A 23,237-nucleotide genomic window follows, 5' to 3' on the forward strand; every position below is an offset into this window, starting at 1 on the left:
TCCTCATTATTCATGTATTTCATATTTGCAAATTCACTTTCTTGTTGGAATTTATTTGTAACACCAAGTTAATACTTGTGGGCTTTGGGCACCATTTGCAGACGTGCTGGGTGGGGAAAAGTTTAAGCTGCACAACACATTCATTCCCAGCTGAGCTCAAAGAGTAAGACTCTGTTGTCTTGTTTAACACTCATACTATAAACAAGTGCTTTTTTTGTGGGCTAAGTGTCACATTTCCCACATTTTTTGTGCTTTTTTGATGGTGTTTTCACTGTTTAAAATGTTTAAAATTGGGAGTTCCTGTCGTGGCGCAGTGGTTAACGAATCCGACTAGAAACCATGAGGTTGCGGGTTCGGTCCCTGCCCTTGCTCAGTGGGTTAACGATTCGGCATTGCCGTGAGCTGTGGTGTAGGTTGCAGACGTGGCTCGGATCCCGCGTTGCTGTGGCTCTGGCGTTGGCCGGTGGCTCCACCTCCGATTCAACCCCTAGCCTGGGAACCTCCATATGCCGCAGGAGCGGCCCAAGAAATGACAAAAATAAATAAATAAATAAATAAAAATAAATTGGGTCCGGGATTTCTTTAACAAAAAAAGTTTAAAATTAAGAATATACATATACCATATATATATTCTTTTTTTCATACTATCTTCCATCATGTTCTATCCCAAGAGTATGGATATAGTTCCCCATGCTATACAGTAGGACCTCATTGCCATCTATTCTAAATGTAATTGTTTGCATCTACTAACCCCAAACTCCCAGTCCATCCCACTCTCTCCCCCCTCCCCCTTGGCAACCACAAGTCTGTTCTCTATGTCCATGAGATTCTTAATATCTCTATGGTTTGCTGAGATCAGGCTTTTATTTAAAGTTCTTTCCATGAAATGTATAATGAACAAGGACTAAGACCACTAAGTGATTAAGAAAAACATTATTTACTGTTGACATTTCAAATCAAGTAGTTTAAGAAGTGAATGTTTTAAATTTTTTATTACAAAAACATGTATTTCCTAAAGAACCTTCAAAGATAACCTTCCTTGAATTTAATAAGTTAGAAATCACAAATATATTAAATTGATAGGCATAATATCAATGAAAGGATCTCAGTACTATAATAATTATTAAATTTAACCTACTTCCTTTGATACAAATAGAAACATAAAAGGTCTCTTTACTTTTAAAAAAAACCATATTAAGCAAAATGAAAATTTGCTTTTGGAATCTGATTCAGATACAGCAAATGCAGATCCTCTGTTGAATACCCTTTGCATAAGGAAAAAAATAAAGAAATTTGAATATGTTGTAACTGATGAAAGTAATTTTCGTATGGGGCTTTATAGAAACATATCTGGCTACTTTAAAACTCCAACATGTATATGTTAAATAATTACTTTAGATGTGAAAAATGAGTCTGTAAGTGGACATAATGTATCAGTTCTAGGCTGAGAGCAGATTTGGGGTAGAAAGTTTTGCAACTACCATGAGGAATCAGGGCAGGCTGGGGATGAAAAAACCCGGAAAGCCTTTCCAGCAAGAGGGAGAAGGCTGAAAGTCGAGGTCAAAGGGTGGGAATTCCACAGGCGATGAGGACAAAAGTCAGCTAGTAAGGTTCTCAGTATCTGATGGCTGCCTCCTTGAAACCCTCTTTCCCCATCTTCATGACACTGCACTCTTCTGGTTTTTGGGGGGTTTTTTGGTCTTTTCAGGGCTGCACCCATGGCGCATATGGAAGTTCTCAGGCTAGGGGTTGAATCGGAGCTCCAGCTGTCAGCCTATGCCACAGCCACAGCCACAGCAATGTGGGATCTGAGCCACGTCTGTGACCTACACCACAACTCATGGCAATGCCGGATCCTTAACTCACCGAGCGAGGCCAGGGATCTAGCCCACAACCTTGTGGTTCCTGGTTGGATTCATTTCTGCTGCACCACGGTGGAAACTCCACTCTTCTGGTTCTTATATTTTATCATCCTTTTTGTTCCTTTGGTTTTAAATTGACATCCATATCCATTCTGTGTTGTTTTTAATATGTGGGTGTTCACCTGTCTGTTAGATGTTTCTACTTGGTGACTTGGCACTGCATTCAAAACAGAAAGAATACTTCTATACTCTCCCAACGTACTGCTCCCTCTCTACTCACATTGCCATGGCATGAACTTTCATAGAGTCTTATTTCATAGTCCTCCTTCAACTCTTCCCTCTCCTTTGATTTTTCATCCCTTATCAGCTCCTATGGCTTCTAGTACTCCTTGCCAAAAATAGCTGCTACCCCTTGATCACCCCCTTCTGACACCTCTCACCATTTCCTATGGTTTCCAGCAGTAGATTCATTCCAAAATAGTGGTCCTAGGAAAAAAGGTCCCCATTATCAACCAAAATTTGAAAAATGGAGCATCCATTATTTTCCTTACAGCCAGCCACAATGCACGGTAGCATATGACTGATAGTTTTCAGAGTCATCTGTCCCTGGAACTCTATATTCAATAACCTTTATACCATCTAGTCACTCACATTCCAGAAAACATACTTTGGGAAACAATGACCTGGACTATTTAAATTAGCCTCTACCCTTTGCTCAAAAACCTTCAGTGGCTCCCCACTGATGTGAGCAGTGATTTAAGCATTAGGCTCTCTACAACATGGTATCAAGATTCCTTTCCAGTATTATCTCTCTGCCACTCCCCCAACACACACACACACACAACAGGGTGGCACAGGAGAAAAGACATGAACTTTGGAGTCAGATGCAGGTTCCGATTTCAACTTTGTCCCTTAAAAAGTGCAAAACCATAGGCAAGTCCCTTAATGTTTTGAGCCCTTTCTTTGGTCATCTGCACATAGTCTGTGAAAGCTTCTTGCACAACCATAGCACAACACTCTCGACACACCCCCCCTCCCACCCCGGAGGCTATAAATTCGTTAGGCAGGTTGAGCCTCTTTCATGTGGAAGTCATTTAGAGTCTGCCTGTATTAGGTGAACAATAATTTTTCAAAATTAAGAACCCAGAGTCCCACTTATTAGTGTCAATAAAAACTGATGAATAAAGCAATTTTCTTCATTTATGTGGGGTATTCTGTATGGTCCCAGAGGGACAGGAGCCAGTGCCCATAGGACATCCAAGATTTTCAGGTAGAATTTTGCCACTGGCCCTTGGCCATGTATGGTAGGCAGGACTCAAGAATCAGCAGCAGTGCCTGGAAAGCAAATCCTTGATTCAAAGAGATGAATCAAAAGCCCAGCGCAGGAGTCAGAAAGCTGCACTTTTGTTTGATTTAGAAAAGCTCTGAGGTACCTACCTATGATTTCACTTGAAAGTCCATCAGGAACAAAATACAAGGTCCTCAATACCTCTTCCTAAGAAGGAAAAGGGCATTTTTGTCTGATATGTTCACTAGTGTAGACTAAGTGCCTGGAATGGTGTCTCACATATAGAGGATGCTCAGTTAATATATGATGGATGGATAGATGGATGGACGGATGGATGGATGACTGTCTATATGCTCTAGCATAGTGCTGAGTAGTATACAGATCTTTAATAAAGACTTGACTGGCTACATATGTGAATTTATAGCCTCTCCAGTCAAAGGCATTTAATAATGTACCTTAAACTAAACATCATTCCTATATATTTCTGCTTTATATTTTTCATATATCATCTATAATATCATCATTTTATTTCTTTTAAAAATTATCTAATCATTTATTTCTCCCCTCACAACAGGGGAATGTCATGACTTAAAAGTGGATGGAGAAAGAAAAATGAAATTAGGAGATTAAATCGATATTTTTAGTCAAAGAGTTAACATTTTGCCTAAAATTGGTTTGGATACTTTAAATGGAATAAAGAGAGAAACTTAATTTTTTAAAAAAGCTGGAGGAAGATGGAGGAAAATGAGGCATAAGGTGTGTAGAACATGTTTGACAAATTTGTTTTGGAAAAAAACATTAGGTTTATACACTGCATTTTTTTCCCATAAGCACCCCACCACTCAAATTTTATTACGATCATTGCTGTATGAGGGAAGGATAGCCAAATTCTCCTTCACAGTTACAGGAAACAAGGGTCAGCCAAGTTAATGATCTATATATACAGTAAGAGGAGTTCCCTGGTGGCCTAGCAGTTAAGGATCTGGCATTGTCACTGCTGTGGCTTGGGTCACTGCTGTAGTTTGGTTTCAGTCCCTGGCTGAGAGAGAGAGAGAGAGAGAATATCCATATATATATATATTAGATATCTATATCTATCTATCTGTATCTATCTATCTATCTATCTATCTATCTATCTATCTATCCAGCAAGAAGTTGATCCGTGGATGGAATCCAGGTCTCCAGAGTGTAAAGTAAGCCTGACACATTTAGAGATTATGAATAGTTAAATTTGAATAGGTCAGAGGATGTCAACAGTTTGGCTGGGCTAGAGAAGTATTTAGAAAAATAGTAGGAAATCAGGTTAAAGAAATAAATAGGAGACAGATTACAGGGTGCTTTAAATAATATAAGAATAATAAGAATTTGGATTTTTAGCCATACTTTTGAAATTAAGCAATAAAATCCCTTTTTAAATAAAAATCTTATATATGAGATACCAATATGCAAAACAAATTAAAAGGAGGTGGTTTCTCCAATTGAAGCTGTTCCCCCTCCCTGCCCTCAGCCTCTCAGGAGAAAAGCTGGAAAACCCTAAAGAGAAAGTTTGACAAGTGTGAACAGTCATGCTGCAGACATGTGTGGGGCAAGGTAGTGATACAGCAAGTGGCACACAGTCCAGGTAGAGGGATGTATGCTGAAGGCAGAAAGCACAGAGAGGGGACCACCAGGCTGCCAGTGGGAAGGGAAGGCAAAGATGCTGGACACAAAAAGAATCAGAAAGAGAGGGGAGTAGTTCAAAGACTCACATTCAGCGGCCGTGGAAGGACAGTGCAATCACAAAAATAGTGAAAGGCAAAGGAGGAGGCTGCCTTTGTAAGGCAGTGATGTGCTTTTATGTGTTTCTGTCATCTAGACATTTGTGCTGCACTATGCTGTAGTCAAAGGGATAGAAAGTAGCACTTTTTTCTCTATCAGTTTTCTTCTGATCTCAAATAGATGAAACAAAAGTCCACTGCAAGAGGCAGAAAAAGCTGAACTTCGTTACATTTAAAATTATAAGTGCCTGAGAGTCTGTCTGAAAGCCCAAAGAGAAGAAAATACAGGATTCCTAATGCCCCCTTCCAGAAAGGAAAAAGAACCATTTCCATTTCTGCAATATTTCTGTTCCTTTGCACAATCTGGATAATTAGCACATTTATTTTTATCTTTAAAAACTCTTGCCCCCACTGTGGAGTTAAGTACAATGGAATGATTCATTTCACATATAATTATTTTAAAACCCAAGGTTCTTCTTGTGCTTTTAAAAAATAAACGATGAGTGAAACGTGTTGAATATGTGCCTCTGAGTACAGGAATTCCAAAGCGGATTATTTGGATTGCGGATCAGTTACAGTTTTTGGCAAGCCTAGTTGGATTAGGACAGTCTCCTTTTCCTCTGCGTTTGTGAACCTTGTGATGAAAGTGCTCCCGCCCTTTTCTGAGAACAGAAAGCCTGACTCAGGCAGGCAGCTGCTGCTCTTAAAACAGCTCGAGCCGGCAGCCTCCCCTGCTGGGGTGAGCGCCACCGCAGAGATGAAGCTGTCGAACTGGTGCTGGCTGAGCTCCGCTGTCCTCGCGGCTTATGGCTTTTTGGTCGTGGCCAACAATGAGACGGAGGAAATTAAAGATGAAGCAGCCAAGGACGCCTGCCCGGTGAGACTAGAAAGCAGAGGGAAATGCGAAGAGATAGGCGGGTGTCCCTACCAGGTGAACCTGCCCCCCTTGACTCTTCAGCTCCCCAAGCAGTTTGGCAGGATCGAGGAGGTGTTCAAAGAGGTCCAGAACCTCAAGGAAATTGTGAACAGCCTGAAGAAGACTTGCCAAGACTGCAGACTGCAGGCTGACGACAACCGAGACCCAGGCAGGAATGGACTGCTGTCACCGGGCACAGGAGCCCCGGGAGAAGCTGATGACAGCAGAGTTAGAGAATTGGAGAACGAGGTTAACAAGCTGTCCTCTGACCTGAAGAATGCCAAGGAAGAGATCGACGGGCTTCAGGGTCGCCTGGAGAAGCTGAGCCTTGTAAACATGAACAACATAGAAAATTACGTTGATAACAAGGTGGCAAACCTAACGTTTGCTGTCAATAGTTTGGATGGCAAATGTTCATCGCGGTGTCCCAGTCAAGAACAAATACAGTCACGTCCGGGTATGTATAATAATGCCTTCTTATCATTTGTTCCGGAATGTTTTATAGCTAGACAATACCCATAAACATTAACCTGGGAAAATAAAGGACAGATTAAGTAAATTAAGCCTTTTATGCATCAAGGTAGTACAGGCAAAACTGCTGTCTTTGCAGATGTGACCACAGAAAGGTTAGAAGACCTAAGGAACCAAAAAAAATCATAAAGAGTTCTGTCTCCATTAGAAAGCACTTTGAATTTCAAAGACCTTATGTGCTGACGCCAGAACTACATACAAACAGAGTGGAGAAGGCAAATTTCTTAACGTGTCATTGTGTTTAACATTTATCTCTTCACTGGAATGTCTGAAAACAATGGAGATAAGGCAGTGTTTGTGGTTGTACTCTGGAAATCAGGTTTTGTTTTTTTTTTTTTTTTTGTGGTCGGGTGATTGCTGCTTGTGTGGCAACAAGAGACCTTTGAAAGATTTGAGCAAGTAATCTGTAGTTCATAATCCCAAATATCTCGTGGAAAGCAAAGACTTTATAGATGGAATAAAAGCAGCTTGTAGGCTTCACATCTGTGCAAAACTGTTTGCTTTGAGATCTAGTGGCACAAAAGCATTTTAAGGGGAGTTTTGGTATGCCACTAAAGTTAGGAATATGTTCTTATTCCTTCCTCTCTTTCACTAGAATTCAAGCATGTGACAATAGAACCCATCTTCCCCATCCAGATTATTTGAATTAACTTTAGTAAATAAATTAACTTTAGTAAAAAAAGATCACAAACCTAACTGTCTACTCTGCACAAGAACTGCTGGCTGTGGCACTGGTTCTCCCAAACCCTGGTTTTCCCCACATGAGTTCCTAGGGCCATTGCTGACTGTGGTCTTATTACATTTTGGAAAGGCATCTCTGCATTAGAATTTCTGCTTATTGTAAGTGTGAGGTTAAAGGATATGGCACTTGCAGCAGAGATGGTATTCATTTGGAACAAGTACCTACCTCATGCGTGCCCCATTCCCAGGGAATCTAGGAGTGAAGGGAGTTGGGAGTTTCATGGACCACTGTTGTTATTACTCCCAGCAGCCTGTATCTAAGGGTACCCTGCACATTGCAAGGCAGAGGTTCAAGTCAGGTAACACACCTGGGTGCTTGTTAGACGGGATGCTGCATGGCAGTTTGTAATGACAAGAACAAGAGTCTACTGCCTGTTTTTCTACTAAGATTGGGGCAAGTATCTGAATGTTTGAGTTCTAAATATACATGAATAGATTAAGTGTGGCTCAGAGTGTCTTCTACCAAACTTGCTTTATCTGGCACCTATTTTTATAGAAATTATCTGGGAGTAAATATCTGTATTTGATTCCTGCAGAACCACAGTAGCTGATTATTATATTTATTCTGAATACAAGCACGTGTGGTTTCCTTCTAGAATCCAAACGTGAAACACTAAATATTTTCCTGGATAATAAATTCAGAAGAAGAATACTGGTATATAATTAAATTTTTTAACTTGAACTTCTTTAATTGTCAAGCAAGTAAAATAAATGGGAATGTTGAGCAGTGCTGTACTTTAGAATTTTAATGTATCAATTGGAAAAATCCTATAAAATGTCCTCAAAGTGGAGGCTATTAGCATCTCTAGGTCAAAGGAAACAGAAGCATGTGTTTCCTCTGCCTGCACGGAATGCAGTTCCGGGAGAAGTGGAATCACCTGACCTTCAGGGCCAAGGGATACAGTGCTTATAAGGACAAGGTTTGCAGCCAACCAGATCTGAGTTTGTGTCCTGGCTCTGCCACTGAAAGTTTCTGTGAAGTTGGGCAAGCCAGTGATCTTCTTTGAGCCTAAATATTCTTTCTCACCAGCAGAATGGTAATAATATCTACGTCATACAGTTCACGTGCAGACCAAGTGTGAAAATGTTATCAAGTCATTGGCCAAATGCCTAGAGCAACTGGGGAGCCCTTATGAAATATTAAAGAATTACTGAGACTATTCTCTTTATTTCTTGCTGGTGATGTTTGCTGTTCACATTATCAATATTATCACCAACCAAGAAAGTGTTGGAGAGCTTGGTCTGCTTTATAACACCAGGTTCTTGTTCTGAGGCCTTTAACAAGCATTTGCCAAATAGGTTCAAGTACGTTTAGCAGAGCCAGGTTTCATTATCACCACTGACTGAGTTATCAAACTGCTTTTGTACATCTAAAGAATTCTTTCGATGCATAGTTTTTATTAACAAAATCCAATGCCTTTATTTTTTTTTTCACTCCTTCAGTTCAACATCTTATATATAAAGATTGCTCTGAATACTACACAATAGGCAAAAGGAGCAGTGAGATCTACAGAGTTACACCGGATCCCAAAAACAGTAGCTTTGAAGTTTACTGTGACATGGAGACCATGGGGGGAGGCTGGACAGTGCTGCAGGCACGTCTTGATGGAAGCACCAACTTCACCAGAACATGGCGAGACTACAAAGTTGGCTTTGGAAACCTCAGAAGAGAATTTTGGTTGGGGAATGATAAAATTCATCTTCTGACCAAGAGTAAGGATATGATTCTAAGAATAGATCTTGAAGACTTTAATGGTATCAAGCTCTATGCCTTGTATGATCACTTTTATGTGGCCAATGAGTTTCTCAAATACCGTCTACACATTGGTAACTATAACGGCACCGCTGGAGATGCCTTGCGTTTCAGTAAACATTACAACCATGACATGAAGTATTTCACCACCCCAGATAGAGACAACGATCGATATCCCTCTGGGAACTGTGGGCTCTACTACAGCTCGGGTTGGTGGTTTGATGCTTGTCTTTCTGCAAACTTAAATGGCAAATATTATAACCAAAAATACAGAGGTGTTCGAAATGGGATTTTCTGGGGCACCTGGCCTGGTATAAGTGAGGCACAACCTGGTGGCTACAGGTCCTCTTTCAAAGAAGCCAAAATGATGATCAGACCCAAGTACTTTAAGCCGTAAATCACTAATGCTTATTCCTCTGGGTATTCATTTCCTAATAGGGCAATTAATTCTTTCAGCACTTTGGAATGTGTTTCATACTCCTCTTCATGGCTTAAAACTTATCTCTGAGCAGTGGGTTCTTATGCTATACAGGATTTGAAATAAAGCTGAAAAATATGCCTTGTAAAGAAGTCCTTTGTTGCTGTTACACTGTTATCCAAATAAACACTTGCAAGCAAGGGGAATTTTGAGAATTACACATTAGATTTATAATTCTCTTACTTTCTTTTATTTGAAAAGTTTTTATTGCTCATCTTACTCGAACTAAAAATAATTGCTTATTCAGCAGGCTAAATTTTACACAAGTAATCTGTATTTTGCCTGAGACTTGAAGACATCTGAAGGCATATTACTCTTTTCAGGCCCTAAATAACTATTGGGTATTTATTTGTCTCTAAATACCCTATTCCTCATTCTGAGATAAACTTACTCTATTTACGGCATTTACAGCATTTTAGTTCCCAAGCAAAGGGAAATATGTATAATTAAACCTGTTCATGTACTAATCCTGAAATGCTAAATTTTATTTAAAATATTTTAAAATGCGACAATATACTGTCCCTCCTAAAAGCATTCAGAAAATTAATTTAACCTTAAAGACCATGGTTTAAAGGTAATTCATTCATAGTGTATAATTCCTCAGATGTTTGATGGTAAAAACTGCTTTAACATAAAAACCGTCTTCCTTTGCTCTGATGCATAATAGTTTTAAATTTAAGACTGCTCACTACTGTATGAGACTACTGGTAGATTTTCTTTGGTAGGTATGGGTGGGGAGTGAAGCACTTATTTATAGACTATAACACTCTGAAGGCCAATGTAATATCCAAAGCAATAATATCATTAAGAGATTCATTTCATTCAAAGCTAAGTTGTATAGGACAAAGAGATAAATCTATTCACAAAAAGCATATGAATTTTGAAATATATACAGAACAGTGGTTCAAATATTATATACTTTAACCCTACTGGTGTATTGCTTATTTTGCTATCAGAAGATTCAAATATAGTTTTTTTTAACAAAACAAAAATAGAATTTTACAATTCATTAATTTTAGAATGCAAGTATTATATTTAAAAGATTATAAAAATTGTTAAATTGCATCATTGTAAAAAAGGGATCACTTCAGAGAGAACAGCAGTATTCTACTGCATGTTTAAAAAAAAAATGCTCTTGGAGTTCCCGTCATGGTTCAGCGGTTAACAAACCTGACTAGTATCCATGGGGATGCAGGTTTGATCCCTGGCCTCACTCAGTGGGTTAAGGATCTGGTGTTGCCATGAGCTGTGGTATAGGTCACAGACGTGGCTTGGATCTGGCATTGCTGTGGCCGGCAGCTATAGCTCCAATTGGACCCCTAGCCTGCAAATGTGCCACAGGTGCAACCCTAAAAAAAAAAACAAAACAAAACAAAAAAAACAACTCTAGAGTAAAATCTGAAAGAATACACTGTACTATGTGAGTCATACAAATACATTCAATCTTTAATTTCTAGTGTCTGTTTCTACTAACAAAGATTTTAAAATAAATTCACAAAAATGCAGCTTTCCCCATTATTTGAAGAGATTAAGGAGGAGAGTAGCTTTAGGGAACAAGTTAACTTTTTGAATATTGCCCTATATTAAAAAGTCTAATCAAGAAGAAGCAAGATACTCTTTTAAAAATATATAACATGCAAAATTTTCAGGCAAACATGATGAAAACTATGTTTTTATGAATACTATTAAAATACTAAAGCAAGAGAAATGCAAATAGAATTAAGTGGTGACCAAAATGTAAAATACCATTGTAGACTTCAAAGGCTTCATTTCTACTTAATAGGATACCAAATGTAAATGTTGTAACTAATTTATTCTATATTTCTCTCTTTTTTCTTGTAAAACAAGACTAAGAAGATTTTGATATTATATAATGTATTTCAGACAAGGGTATTTTCACTTACTATATATATATATATAAGTTTAGGTATATTTCTGTGATCAAAAATGCACTCCTTAAAAAAATATAGTTCTAAAGAAAAATAGCTCATATAAGCGAGTGTTCCCTGATTTAGTGAGAAACAGGTGTAGTTTCAGGAGGCTGTGGCAAACAATTCATTTGATCGACATAAATACTCAAAAGTTTGTCCTTCCAGCTTTCCATCTTATTTCAAAGAATCAAAATTTTATTTTCCATCATACTTTTATGGCACCTTTCTAATAACAAGTTATGTAACATAGAAATTCCTTTTTGAAATCATTTCGTGTCACTTATTATGATACTAGATATATTTTAGACTTTGATGATCTTTAACATATTGATGGAAATAGGCTATATCTGAGAGAATTTTTTTGGCTTAACACAACCATTTACTAATATATGATAATGGTCGTAAATATGGCTTGACTATTAACAAATGTATTATTTTAGCATCTTGCCTTAGTTCCATTTTAATGGCTAGTATTCTCTTAATTAACAAATTGTTTCAAGCTTTATCATATTTGAAAATATTGGCTAATATTATTGGGTCCTTAGAAATTCCAAATGGAACTGGTTCACTCATCACTGAGGAAAAAAAAATCAAATTTTCTCTGATAAGTAGTTATGCTCCAAATGAAATTTATTGGATGGATCCAATAAATAAAGGATCTATCCAATAAATAAAGAACTTCAATACACAAAGATAAAAAAAAAATCCAAGTACCAAAATTTGCTGGCCCTTAGTTTTGAATGGCTACTCAAGGAAAGGGTAGAAGGTTTAAAGGTAAAACATGATGGGTAACTCGTCACAATAAGCCCTTGCTTAGAATTCGTATTTTCCTTTATGTATAAATATGTTGATGTTTCATGTCTTTTAAAAACTTGTGAAATAAAAGATTTAATCTTCAAATCTATTTCTTCACTGTGGGAACATGGGTTACTGGTTGCAAAATAATTTTTACATACTTGTCCGAAAAGTTGGAAAATGTTTACCTAACTAGACAATATCTTTGACTCTTTGAAGGCTTTAATGTGTCCTATTTCATCAACAGGAAGTCAGAGGCAAATGCAGGAACACCATTATCTTATTTCCCTCTAGAACACTGTTGACACATTTGAAATACAGAAGTTTCAGTTTCCTTTTGCGGCCTTTAACTCCATCTCCTCTTTTTTTCCAGCATTCGGGTTGCTGCTCTGGTTTAGCCTTCATCATCCTCTTAGGTAGGACAATGCGAACCCATCCTAATGGTAAACCTGTGTCCCCAGTTTGAATCTGTCCCAATCCATCCTCCAAATCACTGCCAGAGAGATTATTCAAAAACAGTTCTGATCATGTCATTTTCTTGCTTAAAACCTTTCAACAGCTCCTCCTTTTTATATGGTAAAATCCATCAAATAAGCCCCTTCACAAACCAGTTTCAATTTCTGCCTACCTTTCTGCCACTGCACACACTCTGGCCATACTGAATGCCTTGTTCTTGAACAAACCATGTTCTCTCAGTGTTCACTCCTTTGTGCTACTGTTTTCTTGGTCTAGACAGAATGCCATCCTTAACCCAGCTAAGTTTTTTCTTATTACCCATAATTAAGAGTAGGAACTCAGGAGCCAAACTTACTAGGTTTGAATTTCAGCTCCATTGTTTGCAAGCTGTGTGATCACAGGCAAAATCACTTGATCTTACTGTTCTTTGGTTCCTTCCATCATACAAAAGGGGTAATAGTAGAATCTGACAAAGAGTTATTGACAGGTTTAAATGAGATAGCATACGTAAAGCACCTGGAAAATACACATGTATAATCATATCTTCATCATTCTAAATAATTATCTTTTCTGGGCTGTTTTCCCTGATGACATCGGGAGGGGTTTGTGCCCCTTCTCTTTGGTCCAATGCTATCGTATATATTCCTTATTATACATTACACTATTCAATCATCATCTAGGTTTACCTGAAATGAATTTGTTTGGCTAGGATGGAAAGGAAATTTGAGACAAGAGTGTTGTTACTCAAAGTGGTTCATGAATATGTTACCACAGATGAAGAGCTATAGTCTAAGTAGCCAGAGTTATAACTAGGGAAGGAGTGGTGCTGTCAAATCTGAGGATTTGGGAGATGGTGAATACAGGTTAGAAGTGATGAGAGCTGTGGGAAAATATGGCACAACAGGATCAGGTGTACTGTGAGGCTGGTACATAACAATAGCAAACTTTTAGAAGAGGTTCTGGAAACACCCCTCGGGGTACATGTCATGCAGAGGAGTGTGGTTGTGTCAGGCCAGACAGGGATTGTGCTACCTGGCTGAGTTCCTAAAGCAAAAATTTTTTTTATATTTCTTAAACTATGTTGTTGAAATTAAGTTTGATCATACAAAATCCATGAATTCTTTAATTTTTTAAAAATTTAGGTTAGACTAAAGAGCCTTTTTGCAAACCTTCTTCAACTCCTGTCTCCTCCCTCTCCCCAGAGATAACAAGCAGAGTTGCCTGAATCCAAACTCAGTTTCACCCCGTGCCTTGCCAAACTGCAACGTCTACAGAATCACAGCTTTTCCAGGTTTCTTTTGTTTATTGATTGGAAAGAGTTGGAAGTGTGGGAAATTGGGCATACTTGGAGAACTCAAAAGCCCCCTGAATTCCCAAATGTGCCTGAGCCTCCTTTGCTTCTTGAAGTGGTTCCTTCTCTATGTTTGATAAGGCTCTATTTTATTTTATTTTAGATTTTATTAGAGTATAGTTGATTTACCGTGTTGTGTCAATTTCTGCTGTACAGCACAGCAACACTCAATAAATACTTTTTAAATGAATTGTAGGAAAATCCATTCCAACATTTGTGTGTATACACAGTCATACACATGTATACATTCTTCTTTCCATACTATCTTCCATCATATTCTATCCCGAGAGATGGGAAATAGTTCTCTGTGCTGCTCAGTAGGACTTGCTGGAGGGCACTGTTGCTTCCTTTCCCCGGGGGAGTGATCTTAATTTCCCTTTAGGCTCCTCTATCCCACTCCTAGCATCTCTGAATTTATAACAAGGGCATGACTTGCCTTGCTGTCAGCTATAAAGTCAAATTGGAGCAGGAGGCAACTTTACACAACTTCGCTAATTTATATCAGCAGAAAGCTGGGGAATACACATGGAAACAGATTTTAAGTTTGCTTGACAAAGGAAAAACAGAATTTCAGAGGTGATTTAATTCATTGATATAGGTATATTTACCAGAAATTCTGAATTCAATGGGCTAGCTTGGGCAGATGTGTTTGTTCTAATAGTTTGTTTGGTTAACACAAACCTTGATTCAATAGCAGCTTGTACTAACTAAAGTTGACAAGCCAAAAAATGTCTTAGAACTAAAAGACTTATGAAGACAGAAATGTTGGAATGGATTTTCCTACAATTCATTTAAAAAGTATTTATTGAGTGTATTCCATGTGCTAGACAGTCTTCAAGAAAGTCAGAGATATATCAGTGACCAAAACAGACAAAAACCCTATATTCGGGTAGTTCATATTTAATCAGAGGGGATGAATAAATAAACAGATATGATAAATGCCAAGAAAAATTAAGCAGGGTAAAAGAGATAAGGAGTATCAGAGGAAAGATAGTATTTTATACAGGCAGTATGGGAAGACCTCTCTGAGGAGGTGACATTTAAACGGAGAGGCAAAGATTTGGGAACACAAGCCAGGCAATTGTCTGGGAGAAGGATGCTCCAAGCAAAGAGAACATCTGGAGCAAAGTGCTTGGTACATTTTAGGGTCAGCAAGGAGGCTGGAAAAGCAGACAGTCTGGGGGTGGAGGGGGGCTTAGGAGGTGAAATCAGACTAGGGAGTTGAGGTTAAATAAGAAATGGGGGGTGGGGGCTGCCAGATCATCTAGACCTTGTGAGTCATGGTAAGGATTTTGTCTTGTACTCTGAATAGGTAAGAGCTTCAAGGGTTTTGAGCTGAGGTGGTACATGATCTCATACAGTTTTAAAGGATCACTTGTGTTGCTGAGGCGAGAATAGACTGTTGCAAAACAAGACTGAAGCATGAATACCCATTTGCCAGTGTTTGCAATACTCTTGGAGAGAGGTGATCAGAGCATGTACTACCGTGGTTGTAGTGAAGTGAATCTTTAAGGTAAAGAGGTGGACAGTGAAAAGATTAGAGGTAACACAGAAAACTGCAGAATTTTAGCCTGAGCAACTTAGAAGGAGAGACCCGTGACTGACTAAAGTGGGGAAGACTGCAGGGGGAAACTGTCTAGAAAGTGTGAGGTGGGGGGGTCGGGTGGGAGAGTGGGGTTGGGCATCAGCAGTTGTGAACATTCTCAGGTGGTGACATATTGAAGCCTTAGATACTGCATCTTCACAAGACACTGCCTTGTGAGTTTGGAGGATTGTCATGCAGAATACAAAGTATGCATGAGTGCATGTATATGTTGGTGCATCTAAGTGGAAAGCATTTGGATGTTAGTGTAATCATCAGGGAAGACATCTAGGTTGCCAGAGGATAGATGGGAATGAATCTATGGGGCTAGAGGAAATCACCTATTAAATAAGTGTACATGGAACAAAAATGTTCAAGAAGGAGTTGGAGATAAAGAGGAACCAGCACCCTAACACTAGGGCATTGGAGAAGTCCCAGAGCTGCTTCTTTACAAAGAAAGCAGAGATTCATTCTTACTGGAACAGTTACTTTGTCTGGATTATTTTAGATTTGGATGTGATTTTCCTTGCTTCTGCCAACAACACTCTTTTGTTGAGTTACTAGATGTCCTAAAAGCCAGCATGGTACTCCAGTATGGTTTCTACAAATTATGGCTTTTGACTTAGATGTTACTTCACAGTGAAGGAAAGAGGTGGTGACATATTGAAGCCTTAGATACTGCATCTTCACAAGATAGAGTTTGGAGGATGGTCATGCAGAATACAGTGTATGCATGAGTGCATGTATGTGTTGGTGTGTATGTGTGTGTGTGGATGCCTGTGTACATGTGTATATAGCAAAATAAATATGAACTGAGCCACAGGCCAAAAAATTTCCTTGTTAACAGTGTAGTGGCCAAGTTTGAGGAATCACATATGATCATTTTATTTTAATGCCATATCTGTGGCATATGGAAGTTCCTGAGCTAAGGATCGAATTGGAGTTGCAGCTGCCAGTCTATACCATAGCCACAGCAAAACCAGATCCAATCCCATCTATGACCCACCCACAGCTTGTGGCAACACCAGATCTTTAACCCACTGAGTGAGGCCAGGGATTGAACCCGCATACTCACAGACACTATGTTGGGTTCTGAATCCGCTAAGCCACAATGAGAACTCTATACATGATCATTTTAAATCACTAGGATACTATTTTGCTATGATTATAAAACTTTAGTTAAGAAGAAACGGGTTTTGGAGTTCCTGTTAGGGCTTACTGATACCCTACTTGATTAGTATCCATGGGGACGCAGGTTTGATCCCCGGCCTCGCTCAGTGGGTTAAGGATCCAGTGTTGCCATGAGCTGTGATGTAGGTCACAGTTACAACTTGGATCTCACATTGCAGTGGCTGTGGCATAGGCTGACAGCTGCAGCTCTGATTTGACCCCCAGCCCAGGAACTTCCATAGGCCAAGGGTGTGGCCCTTTAAAGACAAAAAATTAAAATAAAAAGAAAAGAAACTGGTCTTACTCCTTTCCTCTATTATTTGAGTCATTAATGGTCTTAAAACTTGTTTCTTTTGCAAGTATTTTCCAATAGCTTTCTGAGGTAGAAGTAACCTAAATCTTGTATTCCTAATGGCTTTCAAAGTGCTTACACTGGAATGGCTATCAGTGAATATGACTGGCAATTTTCACTTATGTCGGGTCCAACTGCAGATAGAAATGAGTGTAATTCTCTGCACATGGGTAGGTCCCCCTTCCAGTGTGTAAACATGTGTGCCTACATACATGCATACAGCATGTGTACATATATTGTACACATGCATGTTAATATATGCCATTTGTAATACCCATGCTATAAAACACAGGGAAACCTGCCCACTAAAATAAAATAGATAGGCAGCTCTTACATGAAGTCAAAAGTCAACACAACAAAAATCACAATGGGCCAATAGGAGTTCCCGTCATGGCGCAGCGGAAACAAATCTGACTAGGAACCATGAGGTTGCAGGTTTGATACCTGGCCTCACTCAGGTTAAGGATCTGGCATTGCCATGAGCTATGGTATAGGTTGCGGACGTGGCTCAGGTCTGGCATTGCTGTGGCTATGGTGTAGGCTGGCAGCTATAGCTCTGATTAGACCCCTACCCTGGGAACTGCCATATGCTGCAGGTTCAGCCCTAAAAAGCAAAAACAAACAAATGAAAAAAAAACAATGGGCCAATAGCTAGCTTATTTTAAGTCATGTTGTATAAGATAGATGGCTAGAGTTCCCTTGTGGCACAGCAGGTTAAGGATCTGGCATTGTCACTGCTTTGGCTCAAATTGCTACTGTGGCAAGGGTTTGATCCCTGGCCTGAGCACTTCCATGTGCTGTGGGTGTGGCCAAAAGAATAGATTGCCATAAAATAGAATTTCAGATAATTTCTTTAAATTCCTATAAGAAATGCTACACTTTCAATGCTGCTCTTATTCTTTGACTGTCCTTGCGTACTACCTCTCTTCTCGTCTACAACCCCATAGCATGGCTGCCTCTACTTATCTTTTTTCTCCTCCTTGACAACTTCTTCATCAGGTCAACAGCCTACTGTCCCCATGGCCATTTCAGTTCTGCCTGTGCACCTTTGCTCACCAAAATTCCCGGGGGAGAACAAAAATTAACACCATGATCGAGCTAATGTGTGATCGGCATGTTCCTAGACTTCATGCAGTAACTCAAAAAGATCTTTATTATTTAATTAGCCACTTTCAGAACGAAACGTACACTATAACTCTGAGAATATGTACTCTTCTTCAGAAAGCAAAAAAAAAAAAAAAAAACACCCACATTAAAAAATAACCTTTTTTGTTTTAGCCCCTTAAAATAATTTATAGTAATTATTTTAATCCAACAAATAGTTATCATTTGCCTACTACGTACATAGCATGATGCTTTGCACTTATTAGAGAATTTTGAATAAGATTTTTTTCCTAATAAGAACTTCTAAACTCTCAAGAAGGTAATCTCTAGCATCCAAAATTTTCTCTGAGTAATTAAGGATGATGAATTTAAGATGAATAGATTTTCTATTACAAAAGTCCTCTTACAAAGGTTCAGCATATTTGAGGAGTTCCCGTCATGTCACAGTGGTTAACGAATCCGACTAGGAACCATGAGGTTGCGGGTTCGATCCCTGGCCTTGCTCAGCGGGTTAAGGATCCGGCGTTGCTGTAGCTGTGGTGTTCTAGCTCTGATTAGACCCCAAGCCTGGGAATCTCCATATGCTGAGAAAGTGGCCCTAGAAAAGGCAAAACAAACAAACAAACAAACAAAAAAGGTTTAGCATATTTGAAATCACATGGAATTTGGAAGCTCGTTCACTTTCTATCTCTGGAAATTGGTTTTCTCATCTTCTATAAGAAGCAAGTGACTTGCACTTATGTCGTGAAAGTTTCTCAAAGTTCTATTTGCTTACATTTATTTCCCATTCAGTAATGGAGTATCATATTTAAGTTAATCTAAGTAATCTTTTAAAATGTTTGTTCAGAGATTCTGCTTCTAAATACTCGTAATGATAAGCAGCTGTCACTTGCTGAGTGCCAACCACATGCTGGATACTTTCCCAGGAGCATTTCCAAAGTTTCCTCTATTTGCTCTGATTAATGCTCCAGTAAGGAGATAATGTTTTACACTCACTAAAGTCTTCCCTGAGGAAAAAAATCAAAGAAATCAATGTTATCTATTAAATGTGTATCATATATGGGCTATTATCCATCTTCAGCTTTCCAAGCTTTCTTGGTGTTTTTCTCATGAAATGGGCTTATTTCCCACAACAAATTATGTATGGTAATTCCATGGTACACACATTGTAAACCTCAGTATCACCCCTGCTCTGACTCTGTGTGAATCTACAAAGTGGAAAATGATTCCAATTAAATCACAATTTAAAGTGAAACATCTCTTTTTCTGTCTCTTTAAAAACAATGACATAATATTCTGCTGATGGGAGATATTTTAAAATAGGATATAGGAGTTACCATTGTGGCTCAGAGGTAACAAATCTGTATCCATGAGGATGTGGGTTTGATCCTGGCCTCACTCAGTGGCTAAGGATTACGCATTGCCATGAGCTGTGGTGTAGGTCACAGATGTGGCTTAGATTGTGCGTTGCTGTGGCTGTGGTGTAGGCTGGCAGCTGTAGCTCTGATTGGACCCCTAGCCTGGGAACTTCCATATGCTGTGGGTGTGGCCCTAAAAAGCAAAAAAAAAAAAGGGGGGGGGAGAGGTGGGGGAGGATACATTTTCAAGCATGTTAATGTCCCTACTTAAGCTGGTGGATAAACATTATGTACTTCCTGCAGCTAAATCACAATTCTGACAGAAAAGGCCAACAAGTTTCTATGCTCTCCAAACACTTACTTCCATGGTTACCTGGCAGGACTCACTGAGAAAAACATACTGCTTGAGTACAAATCACTTTGTAAGTTCTTTGAGAGCCAAAAGATTTTGCTATTTGTTTCATTTGTTATTTAAAATAATTCTTTCAAAATGTGAATATCATTTATAAATGAATGGTGCTGGTGGTGGTGACTTTAAAATTTCTCTCCTATAACAAGTAAAATTTTTGTCTTTATCTGATCAAACCAGCAAGTAAAACCCTAGAGAGGCTCATGGGTATATCATGGGTCATATGGAAGTTGGACAGTTAGGGGGGTTATGGTTTTTTGTTTGTTTGTTTTTTGTCTTTTTAGGGCTACATCCACAGTGTATGGAGGTTCCCAGGTTAGGGGTCAAATTGGAGCTACACCTGTCAGCCTTCGCCACTGCCACAACAACACAGGATCCGAAGTGCATCTGCGACCTACACCACACTCAAGGCAACGCCAGAACCCTAACCCACTAAGCGAGGCCAGGGATTGAACTTGAGTCCTCATGGATACTAGTCGGATTTGTTTCCGCTGAGCCATGACGGGAATTCCTGGGGTTGGTATCTAACAGGCTGAGCTGATAGAGTAGAGGTTCTTGAACTCTGTCCCTGGAGAATGTACAATGCATGAAACACTGTTTACCTTGAATCATCCTGCTTTTATTTTACATCTTGGATCTTGGGGCATCACTTTCAATTTCATTTAAAGAAAAGGTTTTGTTCTGTTTGCAAAAAATATTTGAAAATCATTTCCTCCCTCATTGCCTATCCTTCTGAGGGCTCATCTAGCAAAAGTAAAACTGAAATAGATGTACAACGGTTCTAACTTGGTCTGATATTTATAACTTTAAACATTTAACTATCTGAGAATCTAGGTGGGCTTGATGTGAAAAATGCATTCAGAAACTCAGAAGACATTTTTCTTCTTTAGGTGTGCCTTGTAGAATAGTGATCCAGTAGTGTGATCATCTTGGTGGAGGGTTTCACTAATTACTGTGTGCATCTATTCCTTTGAAAATGGCATGGCTACACATGCAACAGTGAGCTAAGGAAGTTTGCAAGGAATATCAAGAAGGATAGCATAGACTTCCAGCTTTCAAAGTTCCTAAAGCTACTGTAGATGAGATTAAAAACAGGAAGGAAAATAAGTGGCGTGAGGTACAAGCACTATGCTGGGAGTCATAGCAACAGATGTGTTCCTTCTTTGTCAGGAAGTGGTATGCTTTAAGAAGGTGGGATCAGAGCTGTCCTGGAAAAAATGGGTAGGATTCTGAAGTGCTGAAATGTGGGCTGCATAGAAGATGAGCAAAAGCAGGTTGAAAAATCAGGAGCTAGTGGGGAAAACAACAATTTGTCTGATTTGGCTGGACCATAGGGTACATAGCAGTGAACAATTAAAAAAAAAAAAAAAAAGAAGTGGTGGAGCAGAGTCAGACTGTAGAGGGATTTGACTATAAGTTTAAGGAAGTAACATTTAATCTTTCTAATAAGAAAAAATTTCAAACCTAAGTATCCGTGTCTTCCCCCTGTCACTTTTTGATTGTTCAGTTCTCTGCCTGGACCTGAGGTGATGATGGGATACTGGGTGGGAAGGAAAACTGGAAGGAACTCTGAAGACTGATTTCTAAAACAATGAAGTGGCCAAAAATATCAAGGAGAAGATGGGTGTAGATACAAAGGGGGAAAAAAAAAACAGCCTAGGGATGGGAAAAAAGTTTCTGGAGGAGTTTTTATTTTATTTTTTGGCCATGCCTGTGGCATGTGGATGTTTGGGGCAAGGGATTGAACTTGTGCTGCAGCAGCGACCCAAGCCACAGCAGTGACAACATGGGATCCTTAACCACTAGGCCACCAGGGAATTCCTTGGAGGAGTTTTTCTAGTGGGGGACAAGCAGGGTGTGTGCGGGAGAGGCATCTGCTGAGATGGGGAACTTTAGGAAGTTTTGCTGCATGATGTGTTATGGAATTCTTTTCCTGAAGGAAACTTCCGTGTAGTCACATTGTTTTCCACACTTTTTGGAGGCAGATCTGGGTTTCCTTTTGGCTGTGCTGAGGTGGATTTTAGGGTGGGGAAGGGCCAGCTCACTTTAATTTAGTTCATGAATTATCTGTATAAAGCATGGAGGTTTCCACAGCACCCAAGGGGCACAGGGGCCATGGTGCCAGTGATGACAAGAGATGTGAAGAGGGGAGAACAAGGGACCTTCACCTCTGCATCCACCACATCCAGCTCTGTCTTACATACTGGGTAGGATTTTTAGTGGATGAAAAGTAATAAAAGGAGTTTAAAAAGAGGGTGAAAAGCACCGTGGTAGGCAGTGAGGTACCCCGGAGAAATGTAGTATTAGTATAAAGTCAGACTGAGATAACTCAAATGACTTTCTGAAGGCTGTATTGCTGGCACATGCAAAGCGAGAACTAAGACTCATTTTTACTGAACCACTCTTCCCTCCCCTCTCCCCACAATTAGAGATTTTCTCTCCAAACCATTGCTATTTAAGATATTTTGAACCTGTCCAGTCTTAGATACAGTCTCTATAGACAGTGGAACTCCTGTCTTCTTAATCTGAGGTTTGATGTCCACAAATTAAGAAGGTAATTCATATCTCTGATGCCACCCAGATAGACCTGTTTGCCTACACCTGTAGGTATGGGCTGGGAATATGTAAAGAAGTGTTGGTTCAGACGATATTGGACTTGGCTCTGGGCTCTAAGCTTGCTGGCATCTCATTTCTGTTTCCTCTTAGACCAACATGTATGCCAGATAGGACAGAGGTTAAAATATGATGACTCAGACGATCAATGTACTAGGAGAAAACACAGGAAATAATTTATGACCTCAGAGTACTAAAGGTCTTTTTTTTTTTTTTAACCTTTTAGGGCCACACCCGCAGCATATGGAGGCTCCCAGGCTAGGGGTCCAGTTGGAGCTACAGCTGCTGGCCTACATTACAGCCATAGCAACATCCCAGCCAAGCCGCATCTGACACCAAAGTTCACGGCAATGCCAGATCCTTAACCCACTCAGGCCAGGGATCAAATCAGCAACCTCATGGTTCCTAGACAGATTCGTTTCCACTGCGTCATGATGAGAACTCCCCAAAGGTCTTTTTAGGGATGACATAAACTATTGAAGTTGTAAAAGAAAAGATCAGTACATTTAAGCACATAAAAAATATTTCCACATGGGAAAAATCACCTTAAGTGAACTCAAAGGAAATCCAAAAACGGAAAGATTTTTGCCATGCATATTATACACAAATGCCTACTTTCTATATGTGTAAAGAGTCTCTATGCATCTCTTAGAAAAAACCTATACAATAAAAACATGGAAGAAAATATGTGAACAAAATTCACACAAAAAAGAGAAAGTACAAATAGCTCCCTATACGGACCATGCTTCCAGCTTCTATAAATTAATGCTTTAACATCTGTCCTACATGC

At 39.3% G+C, this 23,237-nt stretch overlaps 2 protein-coding genes across 2 annotated transcripts in view; one reads left to right on the plus strand and one right to left on the minus strand.

Moving 5' to 3' along the window:
• The window catches only part of CCDC146 (coiled-coil domain containing 146), a 125,675-nt gene that overhangs the window by 68,906 nt on the left and 33,532 nt on the right, over positions 1 to 23,237 (minus strand). The window lies entirely within an intron of this gene.
• FGL2 (fibrinogen like 2) lies at positions 5,567 to 9,415 on the plus strand. Its single transcript, XM_047752029.1, has 2 exons — positions 5,567 to 6,280; positions 8,539 to 9,415. Exons 1-2 carry the CDS (start codon positions 5,665 to 5,667, stop codon positions 9,243 to 9,245), a joined length of 1,323 nt encoding a protein of 440 aa, XP_047607985.1. The 5' UTR covers positions 5,567 to 5,664; the 3' UTR covers positions 9,246 to 9,415.

The sequence above is a fragment of the Phacochoerus africanus genome, chromosome 11, assembly GCF_016906955.1.
Source record: "Phacochoerus africanus isolate WHEZ1 chromosome 11, ROS_Pafr_v1, whole genome shotgun sequence".
Lineage (NCBI taxonomy): Eukaryota > Metazoa > Chordata > Mammalia > Artiodactyla > Suidae > Phacochoerus > Phacochoerus africanus.

Excerpts from the sequence above, each read along its gene's own strand:
- FGL2 (XM_047752029.1), top strand. The coding sequence starts at position 5,665 with ATGAAGCTGTCGAACTGGTGCTGGCTGAGCTCCGCTGTCCTCGCGGCT. Across the intron at positions 6,281-8,538 it reads ACAAATACAGTCACGTCCGG|TTCAACATCTTATATATAAA; the intron begins GTATGTATAATA and ends TCACTCCTTCAG.